At 36.1% G+C, this 15,887-nt stretch overlaps 1 protein-coding gene across 1 annotated transcript in view; it reads right to left on the bottom strand.

The window, feature by feature from the left end:
* Positions 1-13,882, bottom strand: part of hpse2 (heparanase 2) — a 69,473-nt gene extending 55,591 nt beyond the window's left edge. Inside the window, exons 1-3 of the mRNA XM_028007851.1 lie at positions 13,416-13,882; positions 12,010-12,164; positions 10,635-10,796 (exon numbers count right to left, since the gene is read on the bottom strand). Coding sequence (XP_027863652.1) covers positions 10,635-10,796; positions 12,010-12,164; positions 13,416-13,690 — 592 coding nt within the window. The 5' untranslated portion in view covers positions 13,691-13,882. The remainder of the gene's footprint in view (positions 1-10,634; positions 10,797-12,009; positions 12,165-13,415) is intronic.
* Between the last annotated feature and the right edge of the window lie 2,005 nt (positions 13,883-15,887).

The raw sequence follows: 15,887 nt of genomic DNA, 5'->3' as shown, positions 1-15,887 counted from the left end.
AACATTTGTGCGATACTAATGAGTGTGTTAAATTCCAGTGCAAGTTGTTGAGAGAAGAAACATTAGTGTAACATTCTTAAACACCAGGTCAAATCACTTCTCCAAACAGTGGTTACAGCTTCCTAGCCTCATGCTAGCTCTCCTTGTAGAACAAACTTTTCGCACCAGAAATACACAAACAAAGACCTGGCACACACACACACACACACACACGCCCACACACACACACACACACGCACACGCCAACATGTTTGATAGTCATAAATAATGGATGGGAACCTGTGAGTCAAATTAAATGAAATAAAAATGTATTTAACTGGTAATGAATGAGGCATGTTTTCCTCTCAGAATAACAACTTCATCTGGACTTGTACAGAGCTTACATACACATACGCTGTGTGTATATATGTAGACACATTTTTTTCAAGAGGCACCGGCATTCCAGCTCCAGATCTGTCCCATTGGTGCAAGCTGCCTCAAAATAGTCAGGAGCATAGTGTCATGATTTGAAATCTGACACAAAACTTATGCTTTCTGGAGTTCCCAGGGAAAATGTGGAGGTTCAATGTCATGCCAAACAATCTTAGAAGAGGAAGGGCTGCTTTCAAACATTTCCCATGCGTCAGGCTATTAAAATGACATTCGTTTGCAGGTTGCTGGCACTTGTCTCGGGCATATTGCAAACACATGGAATTACATGATATGTCCATCCATGATTTAAACACTAGGTATTCTTTGATGCAAAGAAAAACAGACACTTCTGGATCTGTGAAGGCCATGTGGAAAGAGTGAGGAAAAAAGAAAAACAGGCGATACAGCAATCAAGAGTTTGTCACGCTGAGATTACGTCACTGCTGATAATTGTATCCTGACAGGTACGGAAAGGAGGAAGAAATAGCATGTTAGAAATTTAGTCAAACAAACATAAAACAGAAGGTCATGTAATTTTATATGTAGTCATGTTCTGAAAGAGCCCCTTTGTCTGAAGATACTACTCAGTGTTACACTGAAAAAGGCCTCCATGTGTGAAACTCTAGTATTGCACTGCAGGGCTTAATTCTGGAGCCAAACTTTGTCGCTGTGTACATGAATGTAAGTAATCTAATCAGCCAAGTTGTTAAAGCATGGTTGCTATTACAGATACACATAAAACTAATGTGACATTTAACACAACTCTGCAATTATGCTGCACATAAAGGTTCAATAGATGTTTTTAATGAACCGAGTCAAAAATATACAACACATATAGGGTGTTTTCACACATAAAGAGCACTTCCATTGCATTAACCTTTTACAGGAATCATGGTAAGGTTTTTTGTTTTGCATTTACTCAGCACTTAACAGGGCAAACATCAATCACTAGGGCAGAAATGTACTTCCAAAAAATATCCAAGGTTGACTGTATATACTTTATCATTCACCAGGAACATTAGAATGGACATTTGTGTACGTAGTGACAGCAGTCAGATTTACTTTATTTCTAAGCTTGCAATTCAGTTTCATCAGTTTAAACTCATTTACAGCTCATATTTACTGTTGCCTGGAGCGGTAGTAGAGTTTAATTAAGTGATGTCCATTTACAGTGAGAAAGGAAGTAAATAATTGATTCAAAAATAATTAGTTGGGGCACTAAGTTGTTTATTCGCTTGAAGCACAAATAAAATGAGCCATAGCCCTTATGAATCACTGACAGATTTTCAAGTAACAAGTAACTGTGGCGGCATGAGGAACATTAAAGATTGTGCATAGATCTCCTGTGTGGTAAATCCTTCTTTGGGACATCTCTGTCAGGCTTTTGTTGTTAAATACCTCTTGAAATTACAAACTTTTCTTTGAAGTGATTATAATTCAGTTTAATGTAAACACATGGAGAAAATCACAAAACTTAAAAATAGAAAGCAAAAGTTTAATCCCAACTTCTCCTTACTTCTTGTTTCCAGTCTGTGAGAGAACACAGAAGTTTTCAATATTGAAATTCATTTAAAATTTACTACGGTTGCAGCTTTACACAGACTTATGGTGACTTTATTTCCATTCTAAATTAAATGGACTTTATTTCCATTCTAAGTTTGCCAATATTAGACATAAGGAGCTTAAAACCAACAATATTCTTATAGACAACAAGAAATCAGAGAAGATCGTTTTCATTTGCCTGCTGGCACACAGAAAGAGACTTTGTGTGTCATTATGGTGTAAAACTTGGAAGAAAGATGTATAAATCTGTGTTACACAATAACCAGGAGATATAACAGGCGCTACAGCAGCTGCAAGCAAAAACACTCAATCTGTCCAAATTCACACGTTGTGTTTGCATAGTCACAAAGTTATTTTAAATAGAGAAAGACATCAAAGAACCATTTCAGAAAGAGATCCTAACAGGATACTAGAAAAGGGAAAAAGGAACCACATAACAGAACTAATAGGAAAGACAGAGTGTGTTTCTCTTAGCTGAAAGAAAATATGTTTCGTTTTGAAGTGAGTACAAACAGAAAGCTGTAACTAGAAGCAATCCGTGGACGGCTGTGCCAGTTTGTTTGATGAAAACATTTTCAAGCCTTTCACAGATGTTTTGTGAATTCGCTCCTATGTGGATGCTTCTAATGTTTGTCTTTACAGATGTTCCACCTTCTTCTTTCCTGTATATTCTTTCTGGTGCCTGGTACTTTTTTGTCAGGGAAAGAACTTCACTTTAATGCTCTTTGTTGCTATATTACAGAAGGAATTGCTTTTTCTGATATATTTTTGCATCAAATGTATTAATCTCATTGTTGTAGAGTAGCATAAGTAAGATCATTATCTAACCAACTAACAATATTTGAATGTCTATGAACAGGTGTCATGTATCAGACAAGTATATCAAGGTTTTAAGAAGTTATGGTTTAAAAACCACCAGAAGTTTTACAACAGTTTCTTAAATTAGATGCCAAAGAAAGAAAGCAGTTTTCATCTGGCTGTATTGAGCTTCGAGTAGCACTGCTGGTCAGCTGACTGAAAGAAGGGCACTACACATTTTCTTAGCAAATAAGAATGACAACAATTCTGCTGTTACTTGCAAAAACATGGCCAAAAACATACATGTCAATGTGTGTAAACTATCTCCCTGTCACTGCTGTTTGCTTAGCACCGAAGCAAAATGGTGCTAAGCAAGAGGGCATGAAGAAAAGACAAGTTCAGATCAATCCCCATTTATTTCTTGTGTGCTTCTGGACCAATAACATGAAAACTCCCACCTTGGCCAGCTTGTTGGCTGGTGCACCTCACCTCTATTTCCTCAGGCACAAAGTCCTTAGAGTCAGCTTCAGTGATTGTTTCACTGCCAGCAACAGTTGATCTCTCTCAGCACAGCTGTTCGGTAGTTCAAGCCAAGACTATCAACAACAGGGGAAACTGTTCAGGCTAATTTTCCCAGCATCAGAATGAAAAATATACTGTAGGTAGACTCTCTTCAGGAAGGCAGGAATAGGGGAAAGAAAGAACTGGTTCAAATAATATCATGGACAGACTGATCAGGATATCCCACAAGTGGCACACTTATCTTGGACTGTTATGCCAAGCTGCAGTATAGCCACAAAGCACAAAAATCTGGATAAAATCTTGATATATAATTCAAAACCAAAGGTGGTTTTGAATTTAAGATAAAAACCACCTTTTGTTTATAAATATGTTCTACTCATAAGTTCTCCTCAAGTGGTTTAGTTTTAGTTTCACCTGGTTCAAATTCTGTGGAAAAAAATTGCCCATTAAATAGCTTTTGGTATCCAATTATCAATTGGTTAATCCAAAAAATAATCAACAGACTATGCCTATGCTGTATTGATGTTAAGTCAACCACAAAGGGCTGAGCTTTTCACGTGTTGAGAGCATTTTTGCAGATGCATTCTTTATCTACAAAGGAGCAAGTGTACACTAAAGTATTGCTATGTTGTTGTATTTTAGACAACACAATATTTATTTTCATAATACAAAAAGAAATGTAATTATTAGTTTATTTTTATAATTTACTGTATTTCTAATATTGCATAAAAAGACTGAAATGAAGAATCTGTAGAATGTGTAACTTTTTTGTATGATTAATTGTCAGAATAATCGATAAAGAAAATACTATTTATTGATAGCTAAAATGATCCTTAGTTGCAGCCCTGGTTTATTTTAACTAAATGCTTCATTGATCAAAACCCAAATAAAAATGTATCTAAAAAACAACATTACTGACACTAATTTCATCCTGCGAACAGGTTACTGGGGCATGTGGAAAATACTTTGGAAATGTCCAAAAGACCATTGAACCACTTCCTCTGGAAAGAAATGGTATCCTAATGTTAGATGTGTATAGACTCCAAAGATACAAAGGATATAAGTGCTGCACCTCTGTGTCATTTCAAGCAGAGAGGGCTCAGGTATTGGTGTCTAATTTATTCTTAGCTGGGTTTAAAAGATGTAAACGTCCCTGTCACATGATACTGCTCATATGAGATCAGCCTAAAGAATAGAGAGGGAAGAGAGGCTAAAGGATGTCAGGCTTAAGGCAACATATTTAGTGCCGAATTTTACTTTCATTTTGAGAGACCTATTTACAAAATGACCAAAAAGCAACCTGGTGACATGGTTACCTTTGTAAAATACTATTTATTAAAAGTGACAAATTTCTCTGTAATAGTTAGCCACTGATAACATTCAGCTGTGATCTGGGAATTGAAAACTCCCTTGCTTTCATATGCACAACATCCATTTCAAGCTTTGGAATAAGAAGTCAAAGAAGGAAAGCTTTTGGATTTTGTTATATTTAAAGAAAACCTCTTTTGATTGTTTGCTTTGCAAATATTTACACAGATAAGACCAAAATTGTAATTTAAAGTGCAATCCAAGCAAATAAATAAATTAATTAAATAGGTGTCTTAACATCTAACTTCATAAGCAAAACAAATTTGAGGTGGAAAACCAAACAAGATTTCAGTTTTTATAATTTTTGCAAAACGTGAGTGTGTTCCCACATGTAAATTAAGCATTCCTCATCTTAACTTTTACATCTGTCTCCCATTCATCCTATAGGATTTGAAAATGTGTGAGAAGAACAGGATGTTAATCTTTAATGAGAACATTCACCGTTCTGGTAGGTCTCTTTACTCACTTCTTGATATGTTACATGCTCAGGCTGTCTGGGATGAAATGTTCTTTAGGGATTTATCCACTTTATTTTAATCATGTTTTGGTCTGCAGAGTATTCTTATTGTTAATTTGGAGATCTATTCATGATCATTTTGCAATTAAGAATTAAGAACGTTTTAGGAGTAATAAACTGAGTTTAATCTTCTGGCTACCAGGGAAACATTTTTCAACATTCTGGCTAAAATACAACCCCAGAACGCTTGTTTTAGAGCAGATGAGCCACAGATCTTGATGAAATTCTGGGGATTTATTTTCCTTCAGAGCTTTTCATTGTTCATTGAAGCCAAAAGGTTTTGTTTTACCCTCATCAGTCTGACAGAGTTGTTTCCAGATTGCATTGGGTTTCTAGTTTGATTTAAGACTAAAAACCTCAGAATTTTGTGATGAATATGCTGGATAAAACCTTATATGTGCTCTGTCATTTGTAGAACAAGCACAACCGGCAGTCCAGGGTAAGCTAATTTAGCCCCAAAGATCCACCAGTTTTCCAATGAATCTGTACAAAAAAGATTTTCCTTGTTTAAAATATTGTTTTACCTCAATCCAAAGTACACAACCAATTTAGTTAAAGCAATTTCTTTAATTACATTATAAACCCAAGAAACAGTTTTACACTTTGTCAGTCACACCAAGCCTCATGTTGCAGTTATTTATCAATTATTTCAAATTTCTGTATGCCAGAGAGAAACATAATGGCAGAGAGAAATTTAAAGAGCTACTATATTTTCAAAACATGTGAATTAAGATGTGAAAGTTGAGTATTTTCCTATGTGCTTTCTGACTACATCCCATATTTTCATATTCAGTTTCAAATGTTTTTGTTCCACTTCCTTAATAACTTAATCTAGGATAGGGTTACAATGACAAACTTTAAAAAAAATTTTCACTGTTATTTGTCTCTTTATTAGTGATGTCCCTGTGTATGGTGGAGGTTTACATAATATATCAGCTTTTCCCTTTTTGAAAGAAAGGCAGTTTTTTCTAGACTAAATTTTGTGCACAAAGACTGTAGGTTTGTTCTACAAATTGTACAGTGATATACTTTGTCATTTTAAAATAAACTGCATACAACTTCTGTTTAAACTCTGAACCATATATCTATCACAATGATCTTAAGATCTCAAATTGAATCTTAGACCTAATTCTTTGAGCTAAGCATTTAACACTGAGTTACTCTCTGAATCTAAATAGCAGTGATAGGAAAGAAATAAGTATGTTTGTTTGTGCTGACAAATATAACAGAAGGAAGGTAAATAATGCAGAATCAATTGAAAAAGTAATTTAAAAAAAATCAAAAAATGAAGGAACTAATTCAAAGGAGGGACGTGTTTAAGCAGAAGACTTAAAAAGATGCTGACCGTGACCTTGTCTGAGGTTAAGGTAATTTTGAACTCAATTCCCCTCCTGAATGTGTGTGTGCACATTGACTCATAGTGGCCCCATTACTGATGACTCTAACAAGCTGAGGTCAGAGGTCAGACAGTGGTGAGTGAAAAAGGATGGAGCAAGACTGTTAAAGGTCCTTTAAGCACCACCTGCCTTCATGCATACACACGCACACCCCTGCACACCCACCCCTACACGCATATGCACTTAAAATCTTGACTAATTGATACCAGACCATTTTCAAAAACATCCCTAGTGCCTCCGGACCCCTGCTTCTTCCCGAACCAAAGAGATGACAAGCCTTCATGCAGATTCCAGTTTACATAACATGCTTTCAATTCAACTCGGAATAATAGTGAGGTGATTGCTCAAGCATGTGCGCACTTTTAATACTTTTTCAGTGTCATCGCCGCCTCTTCTGCTGACCGAATTCCCTTTAACACAATATATGTTACATTCCACCAGACATTTCGCACCATGAAAGGAAAACAGCAGCTGCACCATTACAGACATCATTCAACTTGTTCTCCATTCCTCTGACTAGCATTTCCCAGCAATGCTGAACTTAAAAGGCAAGGAAATTTCAAAACCACAAATGAAATCTTCTAAATAGAATCATTTTGGCTTCGCCTTATTTTCCCTGGTTACACCAAGCAGCCCTGCCCAAGCAGTCGCTGCCCATAACCATGGCAGCAACTCAAAAGCAGCATGACGCGCATTTCTATGTCTGATCATCACCTCATACCTCCTAATTTGAACCATCAATGCAAGTGTTTAGCATTAGGAGTACAAAATCCTCCATCGGGTCTTAATACATCAGTAATATATGGTAAAAAAACGTCAAAGCACATGGAGAAAATAGCATTTAGCTAGGATTCATTTCGGCCATAATTTATACTGTAACAATATTTCCAAGTTATATTTCATCTGTCAACACCCCCAACTCTCCTCGCCCAAAACAACTAAAGACAGTTTTATTACTTGATTTTCCATTTAAGCTTTAAACTAATTACTGAACCCATAACAAGCATCAAAGAAGTATGCATATTTTAATAGTCCACAAATTATTTATGTTTTTGTTCTTTAGTATCACTGAGACGACTTGGTTTCCACCCAGCTGTTCAGTAAAGAAAGCATAAGCATATGGGAAATATGGACGTGTTAGTTAAGTTATTGATATTCAGAGAATGTGAGAACAACATAAAGAGTAGGAACTATATAGGCTTCTTCCTGTTCCTTTTTGAACTGAATAAGTTCTACTTTTATGTTTCATTATTATGCTTATTTCTTTTTAAGACATTTTTGCAGCTAACATTTGTTGTTTACATATTCAAAATAAAAATTTAATAGAAAATAATGTTGCATCAAAACTGAAGTCAGCAACAAAGGTTTCCTGCAGCATACAGTAAAGTCCATAATTATTCATACCCCTGGCTGATTTAGGTTTAAAGTATCTCTTTTAGTTTTACCAACATGTTTCTTCTTACTGGAAGTCATTTCAACACCTTGGATTGGAGCAGCCAGAGTCTCGACTTGAATGCTAAAGATTATGGTTATGACTAGGAGGTCTTTCAATCACAAAGAGGTGAAACTTATCACCAAAGATAAATTGTAAAAATACCAGTGGGAGCTTGCAGAGAGCGAGTCAACAATTCTATGTAATGTCAATACAGTGACAATATTTTTATTAAAATAAACACAAAAAATATATGTGGAAAAAGATTACACTTTCTAACGTTTTTACAAGCAAATTTTAAAAATCATAGACAAATTGCAATCAGATTTTTTTTATTAGAAATGCTTTATTTAAGAAATGATAAATATTTGAGATTAAGAGGTCATTATGCTAAAAGAGGTTAATGGGAATATTAGCAAGAGCTTGTTTATCGGCTTGTCTGATAAACTAAAATGATACTTTTGAGTGAACAACAGACAATTGTTAAACTACTTCAGATATGAACTTGTATATTATTATTCTGGCTAACTTGCGTTGTAAGCAGATTGTCGACTACAGTGGCAGCAGTTTAAGGAAACTTCAAATACTGGCAACAAGGTAAAAGGAGAAACTGTAGCTTAAAAAATGCTGTAGATTTTTTGATTGCAGTTTTGCCTCCAACACAAGATGAAGAAATACCAGATTGTGCAAGGTTATTCCAATATATGCATAAAATCATAATTTGATTCATTCCATTAAAAAAGGGCATTAGAGTATATTCTATTAGGTCCAGCATTTAGAGACTAAGAATGCTAGGAGTTTTTCATGACTATCCAAAGTTAAGAAACTGTCCAAAGTGTAAAAAAAACATGAATGCATTCTCAATACTTCTATGTTTAAAACAAAGTTGTTGTCAGCCAGATCTATTTGATCGTTACAGCATGATTTTTATTTTTTTTTAAATTAATTTTAATAGCTTTATTTGTCTGTAACTTCAGCTTCAGGGCTACATGTGGTTTTTCAGGCACTCTGGGGTGGCTCTTTAAAATGTCCAGCTAAAACAATGACAAAGAATGCAGTACTATTTTAGTGGTCCAGTTATGCAATGTGTGCAAAGGGTTTCCACAGCAGAATGTCAGAAATGGTACAAGGAATATATTAGTTGGTCACTCTAGACTCGGCAATTTTAAAAACTGATAAACGAGCTTTTTTGAAAGCTTTTGCAGCTCTATGCAAATATTATTTAGCAAGAATAAGGGGAAAAATTGATAACCTGCACTAAAGAAACTAACCAGACCAACTGCCATGAATTTAAAGAAGATCACATATACATTGTCACTGCTAGTGCAATGTCTCTTGATAAAAATATTTCATTTGCAAAAAGTATAAAACAACGGAATTTGCTGGGAACAATATGTCTCAAGGTAGATTGAGACAGAATTAAAGACCAGAATATCAACGTTTGCTTCAACAGATTAATAGCACTAAAGAATAAATGCACTACATTTTGACTCCTGAGCTAAACTTGTGAAAGGACTTCTCTTTAAAGCAGGTCTGAATTCTTACTGTATTTGCCTACTTTGATTAATACTACCTGGCCATGTTTTGATTGGTGCACTTGAGACTATTTAAAAACACACATCTGATCTATGTTCCGAATATCTCCCATTATCATTCTTGCAGCAACACAGGAGGTCATTTTGCCCCAGAGCCATCAGAGTGCATGATGAATACAGCACAGGCGAACTGATGCGAGGCCACCCATTCTGTGCTTGTACTGACCAAAAATGTGTCTGACAACTTGGTTCACTTGAGGTTGAGTTAGAAGGTTTGTTTTCTGTAATTCATCAATTCCTTTTTAAAACACATGGCCAAATGTTTCATATGGCGCTGCATCCGTGGCAAAGTGGGGTTTTGCAGAAAGGATTTTGGCTCTAATACAGAACTAAATTAATATATTCTCTAACACACAGTTGCCAGTCATTTCCAAAGTTCAAATTTATTTTTCTACGGCTCTTTGGCTTTTGGAACTCAATCTCAGGGTGGGTTTCTGTTTGGAAATAAAAATCCTGCCTAAACAAAAAAAATAAAAATCTCTCACTCATGTCTTTTCAAGATGGTAGGGAGGATAAGAAGCAAGAGTACAACAGACAAGACAACTTTAGCATACCAGTCTGGTTTTTATTCAGCTGCATAGTATTAAATACTTATCAATCAGTGAAATTTTATTTTTAAATTATAAAGTCCACATAGCCTACACAAAAATTGCCTAAATGTCCAAAGACTACAAATAAATACTTACAACTAAAAATCATTTTCTATAGTGCCCTGCTGGAATGTGTCTAAATCACATTAAATGGTATGCAGCCCACCCAAAATCAGGGCTCCCACAATTTCTTCAGCAGACTGCGTTAAGTGTTACAAGTGAATATGTCAATGCACTGTAAACAAGCCTCTGCTACCGCACCTCAACCGTCCCCACATTCCTGTTTCAGAAATTGCTTTTGCCATTCTAAAAGCTGAAGGTTTACTCTTGCAAACCTTAGGTATCATGTGAGTGCTAAATCATGACCCACAGAATCCAGGAGATGTTGCCATAAGAGTAGGTGTCCAAAACACAGGGGAGTTTGTGTGTTTGATCTCCTACCTGTTATTGTAATGTTGCTGTAGATGTTGGACAGCTGCTCTTTCAGTAGGACGAACTGTGTGGTGGCAGCCTTCTCTCTCTGCAGCTCCAGCATGATGTCAGGATGGTGGGCGAGTTTGCAGCCTTTCTGTTTGTCCAGTGCAATGTCACTGCGAACTATATCTGCCACACACAAACAAAAAAAACATAATTAAGACATATATGCTCTTTTTCTCTTGATTTTTTTGTTTTTGTTAAAAATTTAATGTTGGCATTGTGTAAAGATTAACTTAGTTAGCTTAATTCCTTTGTAAACTTATAATTTAGTGATACTGTTCAAGAGTAACAAATGCCGTAGAATAGCAATTCCCAAATATTTCTGCTTCTGACCCGCAGAAACTTGTGATCCAAACTTTTGCTCATTCAAGAAGACAAACATTGCTAATAAAGCTGCACCTCTATGTGGGAAGTTGATATTTAAATCTTGAAATGTTAAAAAAAAAAACAACCTTACAACAATTTCCCAGCTGTATTCAGTAAGCCAGAGGAATTTGCAAATGTATGTACCCAGTGACCAATAAACTAAGTCAAAAACACCAAAGGCCACTTTTAATGCAATTTAAAGCAATCAAACTCTAAGGAAGCACATCTCAAGCAGAGCTTTAATTGTATTATTGCTGCTTTTATAAATATGTTTTTAAAGGGCAGCTATAATGGATTTTAGCAATTATTTCCAACTTCAAAATGAGAAGCAAAACACACACATCTTAAATAACCATAGCACATTTTATATTTATTTTTCATTTTTGTCACAAAATAAAGCAATAATAGGATATTTACGATATTTGTATTTGTCCCTTTGTTGTATTCATAACCCAGAGCTAAGTCCCGACCGTAGCTTTGGAAACCAGCTCCAAATTATCCAATGTAATTTTCAAAACGGATAGGCGCAGTTTTAAAACTTTGAATACGTTACCCGCACAATGTAGGTATTTTTATTTTCTTACATAAAATTAGAATTATGCTTGGCTCACATGCAGGACCTCGTTCAAGGACTGTTGCACTAGCATTAATTTAATCAAGGGGTGAGCGTGAATAGGAATAAATCCATCCATCACGGTCTAGTTTTTTTTTTTTCTTTCTTTTTTCCTCTTTTACATTCGTTTGTAGTGACGTGTCTCAGCTAAACGGGTACCTAGTTATATGAAACTACATTTAATATAAATGCCAGGTCAGCTATCAGTGGGGGTAAAGTAAATATTATGCTGTTTGTTCTGAAATGTATTTTTGCCAGAAGTGAGAGACAAGACACCAGAGACGGCGACGCCATATCCTTTTTTCTGACACAAACATAACATCAGACTAACGCGAAAAGAGAAACGCCGCGTCTAATTACCGTCCTCGTAATTCTTCAAGTAGTAGTCTGGACCAGGGCCCCTGAACTTGGCAAGATTCTTCTGGTTGTTGAACTGCAGGAAGTCGGTTCGTTTTCCGCCGAAGCGCAGAAAGGCAGGAGACAGGCCGCGCGCCAGGGTCACGAGCCGCCTGGAGCTACGGAGACACGACAGAAAAACAAAAGGATTCAATTTTTTTTTTTTAAATTAAATAAAATAAAAATAAACTTACCGGAGAAGAAGTTTGTCACAAGTTTCGGTAGACAGTATGCATACTACAGTTTTCAATTACGGCAAAATAGAGAAGAGAAGCAGAAAAATATCAGCATGGTATTTTTTAAAATGATTTTCTTGTCCAACAAAACAATGACATAAAAAATTAAACAGACGTGGGAAAAAATAAGCTTTATGACTTTGATGGCAACTTTACGTCACCGTACGTCTTTTGTATTGTGTGCCACAAAACTTTTTAACTCTTTCTTGTAGACTAATGACGCCTTCTTCCATATGGAATTCAAGTTACTTGGTGGATTATAAACCTGATTATTATAAACACGCAGAGGCCAAATCTAAGATTAGACCTAACATGTTTTATTCAACTTTATCCTGGATTTGTTTTAAAGCAGAGACTAACCCATTGACGCTTTAATTGTTAATAAAATTCAAGTACAGTTTCGAGGAAGAAACGGCGGATGCAGCAAAAGTAATAAGAACGCTTATTTTATTTCTAGGTCACGGAATTTTAAGACATATACTTTCGAATCTTATAGAACTTCTGCATAAAGGTTTTGCTCAACCTAAATCAAGCTGTAGATCGAGTTTCCACAATAGGGACAGGAGCTATAAGCTGTTGTGTGAAATGATACACTAATATACAAATTATGCTGGGAATATTTGAGGCCAGTAACTCAAAATAAAAGAAAACTCCTCACTCATTTTTCTCAATTACACAAAACTGACATATATATATATATATATATATATATATATATATATATATATATATATATATACATATATATATATATATTATTTTTTTCTTTTTTACAGCAAGAGATAAATTATTGTGATGCTACTGTAGTACATAGCATTGTTCCATATATACTTAGTAGCACAATATAACCGTGGGTGCTGTGTAGAAATGAGAACACAAGTTTTAATTGTAAGTAGGCCTGCAAGCTACTCGTCCGCTCGGCGGCTCTCTGTTAATATAGGTTTGAATCCACTTTTTTTTTTTTTAAGAGAAAACATGCCTGATCACTCCATGACAGTTGAGACAACGTGGCTACCTTCGTAATAAACATACAAAAAAAAAAAAACACCAAGTATTTCAGAAGTGGACTTATCAGTGTTCTACATTTCAGAGGCAGTCAGTCATACAGGTTAGTGCTGATGGAGAATGTTCTACCTCAGAAAGTCCAGCCAGCCGTCTCTGATGATCGCGGGGTCCAACTGCAGCGATAAGAAGTTGTCGTTGAGGATTCTGATCGGGCTGCGGGTGTTGACATCCAGGAGAACCAGCGTCCTCCCCAAGAAACCTGGTCGCTTCCCGCCAGCTGCGTTTCTCTGATACGTGGAGGAGGAAGAGTACGAGGAAGAGATTACCGACTGCACCACCAAAATAACAAAAGATGTCAGCCAGAGGGAGGACCAGGGGGACGCACAGGGTGAACACTTGGGCATCTTCTCCGTGTCAGAGAGAGGGGATCAGTATGCGTAATGGGGCTTAAAGACTGAACGAAAAATAACAGTTTTAAGCCACAAAGTGCGATGTCGGTTCTTTACTTCGGTCTCATCGATCTGAATCAGTCTTCCTGTCTGGTGTTCTCACCCCTTCTGCCCCCCGCCCCTCTGCGTATTTTTGGGAACTGCCAGCAAGAGCGCACGCCCCGAGCCAGCCTTCCCGGTTGTGGGAGCTGAAAACTGGGAGGAGGAGAAGCACCAGCACCGCCCCTCTTGGTTCTCTGAAGTATAAGACTAAAAAAATAAGTTTTTAATTTCCTAACCTCATCTGAGGTACAAGTGGGAATTAAAGACGCATTATTTTTTTACATATTGACTGTACATCAGGGCTGTACAGTACCTGCACATTGGTACTTCCCTATAAAATAAAGAAACTCTGGTTTTTCCAAAACCGCCCTAAATTGGAATGTACTTTTCAGAATTAAATAAAGTTTTATTTAAATTATGAACAATTGGTCGAACGAGATACATTCATTTATTCTCTACGGGTTAAACTGGGGCAATTATCTATAAACAATTATTGTTGACGCTAGGTGTTCTGACCTGCACGCATATTTAGGCCTTAATAAACCTAAATCTGATATTGTCATATCAATCAGGCTTAATCACTAATCAACGCGCGACTTCATTGCTATTAATGTAAATTAAAAATAATTTCTGCCTCCAAAATAAAGTAATCTGGGAAGTTTATTAATATAGATGCGTAACCTTTCAGTATAGATACATTTTAAAAAGTTGCAAGAACATGTGTGAAATGACTTGTTGCGCAAATTAACCCAAACTTGAAATCTGCTAATCTGCAGATCTAATCTATATCTATTCTAAGAACTTTTATATCTAATAAAAGAACTGGTGTCGTCTTTGCACATTTCAAATGAGACGTTGAAAATAACTTTTAATACCCACAAGAATCTCCTTTTACAAAAGAAGAAACGCAGATCAGAACGATCTTGTCAGTAACTTACTTCATGCTGAATGAAGAGTTCCAAGTAGTTTTGAAGAAGCACTGAGCTAAAACTGACGGCATATTTTTGGGATCATATTTGGAGATGGAAACATAAGCAATTGGCTCTCCACAAAAACATTCAAAAGGAACTAAAAAAAACAAAAAAAAAACAAACAACAGAACTATGAGAGTTTGAGTCCTGCTTAGATTTTGCATGAGGTGAGGAGGAAAAACACACCAAAATGTTTCTCAACAGCGCGCCAGATTCTAACACGGACAGCAACCTCGTGTGGTTTTAGATCATGACTGTCAAAGATGAGATGAAGGATGAGCAAAATGTAGCACATCAGGCCGTTTTTGGAAACCCCGAGTTCACACTTTAGCTCTTTAAACAAAGGGATTTTACCCGTTTCATAAAGTCCTGTAGATATTTATTTATTTTATTTATTTTTAAAAAGTAGAATGAGTTTTTGTAAAATTTATTCTAGTCTTCAAGCATTTCATCCAGGCGCAAGTGATCTATTTCTGTCGTATGAAATCACAACAGAACTGCGACCCAGAAAAATAAATGTTATTTTCATCTAACCGGCCTTTTTTTGCGAGCTGAGACTCATGACAACGAATCTGCAGAAAACCAAAGTCCAGTCGGTGTAAGTTTCTTGTCACATATAGGAGCTGCTTATTTATCAACTCAGTTTCAACTGTCAGCTTTCAAAACACATTATAAACAGAAAGCTCTGATCTGTTCGACCCTTTACATGGTTTTAAATCTGCCTTCAAGTGGCAGCTAGTAAAAGAAAAGTTGTGGTCGAGGGTTTGAGGGAGAAGTTATATTCTCCACAATCTTATTCTTCGAGATGGATTCCCTTTTCTTAGATTGGAATCTGCTTTGGGAACCTTGGAGAATGACAAATCAAAGAGGCTGGGCTTCTTCTGATCTCACTGACTGAATTCATTCATACTGTGGAATAAACAATAATAAAACAATCCCGATCGAGAAAGTTATGAAATATTTCTTACTTACTCCAATTTGTTGTAATAAGCTGATACAAAATTATTGTGCACGCGCAAAAAGAAGAAGAAAACAAAGAAAGAAAGTCGACCTAATTTCGTCCCTGGGATCTTGCTTTCATTTAATTTCTGTTGTTTTACACCTTTCGCGCATTTATTACTACATTTAAAGCAAATGCT

Source organism: Xiphophorus couchianus, chromosome 22 (assembly GCF_001444195.1).
Source record: "Xiphophorus couchianus chromosome 22, X_couchianus-1.0, whole genome shotgun sequence".
Classification (NCBI taxonomy): Eukaryota; Metazoa; Chordata; class Actinopteri; order Cyprinodontiformes; family Poeciliidae; genus Xiphophorus; species Xiphophorus couchianus.
This window is presented reverse-complemented; position numbering and strand designations above follow the sequence as displayed.